Source organism: Toxoplasma gondii, chromosome VI (assembly GCF_000006565.2).
Source record: "Toxoplasma gondii ME49 chromosome VI, whole genome shotgun sequence".
Lineage (NCBI taxonomy): Eukaryota > Apicomplexa > Conoidasida > Eucoccidiorida > Sarcocystidae > Toxoplasma > Toxoplasma gondii.
The window spans coordinates 2393029-2394690 of record NC_031473.1 but is presented as its reverse complement, the minus strand read 5'-3'; the positions used below and the strand labels follow the sequence as shown (position 1 = coordinate 2394690).

At 55.5% G+C, this 1662-nt stretch overlaps 1 protein-coding gene across 1 annotated transcript in view; it reads right to left on the bottom strand.

Moving 5' to 3' along the window:
* Positions 1-43: 43 nt before the first annotated feature.
* TGME49_242900 (Toxoplasma gondii family A protein) overlaps positions 44-1662 on the bottom strand; it is a gene marked incomplete at its 3' end in the record, with an annotated part of 3917 nt that continues 2298 nt past the window's right edge. The window contains exon 5 of the mRNA XM_018780663.1: positions 44-1494. Within this exon, the coding sequence (XP_018637500.1) occupies positions 44-1494 (1451 nt within the window). The remainder of the gene's footprint in view (positions 1495-1662) is intronic.

The window sequence follows — 1662 nt, the reverse complement described above, 5'->3', positions numbered from 1 at the left end:
TCTGCCACATGCTAATCCCCATTCCCATCTTTTTTTCCAAGGGCTAGTTGCTGGCCAGAACCGTCGCTCCTACCGAAAACAGAGCAGCTGATAGCGACAGCGTCTTGGCTACAAAGCCCCACGCAGCGGAATGCACGACGATGGTCAAATATTTCACTTCTGAAGCGTCTACGACTGAAAGCCGTCTCATGCGAGAGGGCGCATCAAAGTTGGCACTGCGTATGTGGGGAGTTGGAGTACGTGTGTTTTGCAACGCTGGCGTTTCTGATGGTCGAGGAGGCTTCAGTTTGTTGTTATCGGAAGGAACTTTGCCGCCTGCCGGGTTAGGAGGCTCGAGGCCCGGCGTCCCTCCTGGTTTTTGGTCGTCTGGGAGGTCCTGCTCCGAGTGATTTGGCCCACTTGTAGCACCATCCGGCTTTTTATCGTGTGTCTGTTCCTGTCCCCCAGGTCCTGTACCCCCTTGATGAGGGGAGCCACTACTATTACTGGGGTGGTCGCTCGCGTCTTGACCATCTTCTTCGTCAGCCCCATCTTCGTCTTCGTGCACACCTGGGGTGCCTTCTTCGTTGGGATTTGATTCTGCCGGGGGGGGCGTTGGCGGTTTGGGCTGCGTCGATTCCTGAGGGGGCTGTTGTGGCGGCGAAGGCTGGGGTTCCTCGGGTTGTGGCTCTACATCGGGACTCTGATCTGGCTTTGGTTTGATCGGCTTACTAGGTTCTGTGGAAGGGCTTCCGCTGCTGTCAGGCCCGTCTGGCGAACCTCCATCCCCACTGGACCCAGAAGTCGAGCCTTCACTATCAGTGGAGTCAGATGACGAGCCTACAGTAGGTGCTGAGGACTGAGCTGTTGCCGCCGTCGTCGTTGTCGGTGTGGTGGTCGTCGTGGTTGTTGTCACTGTGGTTTTCGTCATGAATCGCACACAGAAACTGACCCCCCCATTCAAATACTCGACAGGAGGATTCGTAAATGTGTAGATCGAGGTTTTTCCGCCATGTTTTTCCCCGGTGCCAGCCTCAGCTGGGGAGCGGGCCCATACTTGCTGCGTATACCCGGAAAACATGTCTTTGTACGCGACTGTTTTACCGAAGTTGCAGTGTCCATTCTCAAACTCATACGCTACGCTGTCCTGTGCCTCCCCTCCTTCCGCTTCAGGCAGAAGGATCGCGCTGTTGCTCTCGTCAACAACTCGGAGAGTCGCTGAAGGTCCGAGCGAAAAAAACTGCTGCATGTCTTCCTGCACTCCTTTTTCGGTAATGGTAACTGTGAAATCTGGCTCAGCCTTTAATCCACTCGCCTCAGAACGGAATACGTTAGCCGCGACGACAGTCAAGAGCACGGCACGGAGCGCCAGCCGCTCCATCTTGCACAACCTCCGGTCCACGTGAAGAAGGGCTTTGTTGTCCAACAGCAAAAACGCAGCGGTACAAATGGTGAATGAGAGTCCGAAGTCCAGTCTAGTGTTATTGAGGCAGTCCTCCTCCTCTGTAATCTGGGCTGCAGCGCTCAATGACTAGAGCCCCGATAAAAACTACAGGCACATGCCGCCTAGCGCGCCACCCCCGGGCCAAGAAGCGAGCGCTTGGGACTTCTCTTTTGGCTTGCCACTGCGGGTCAGGGTAAGTGGGTTACCTTATCCGACAACGGAAGGAGAAACCGAATGAC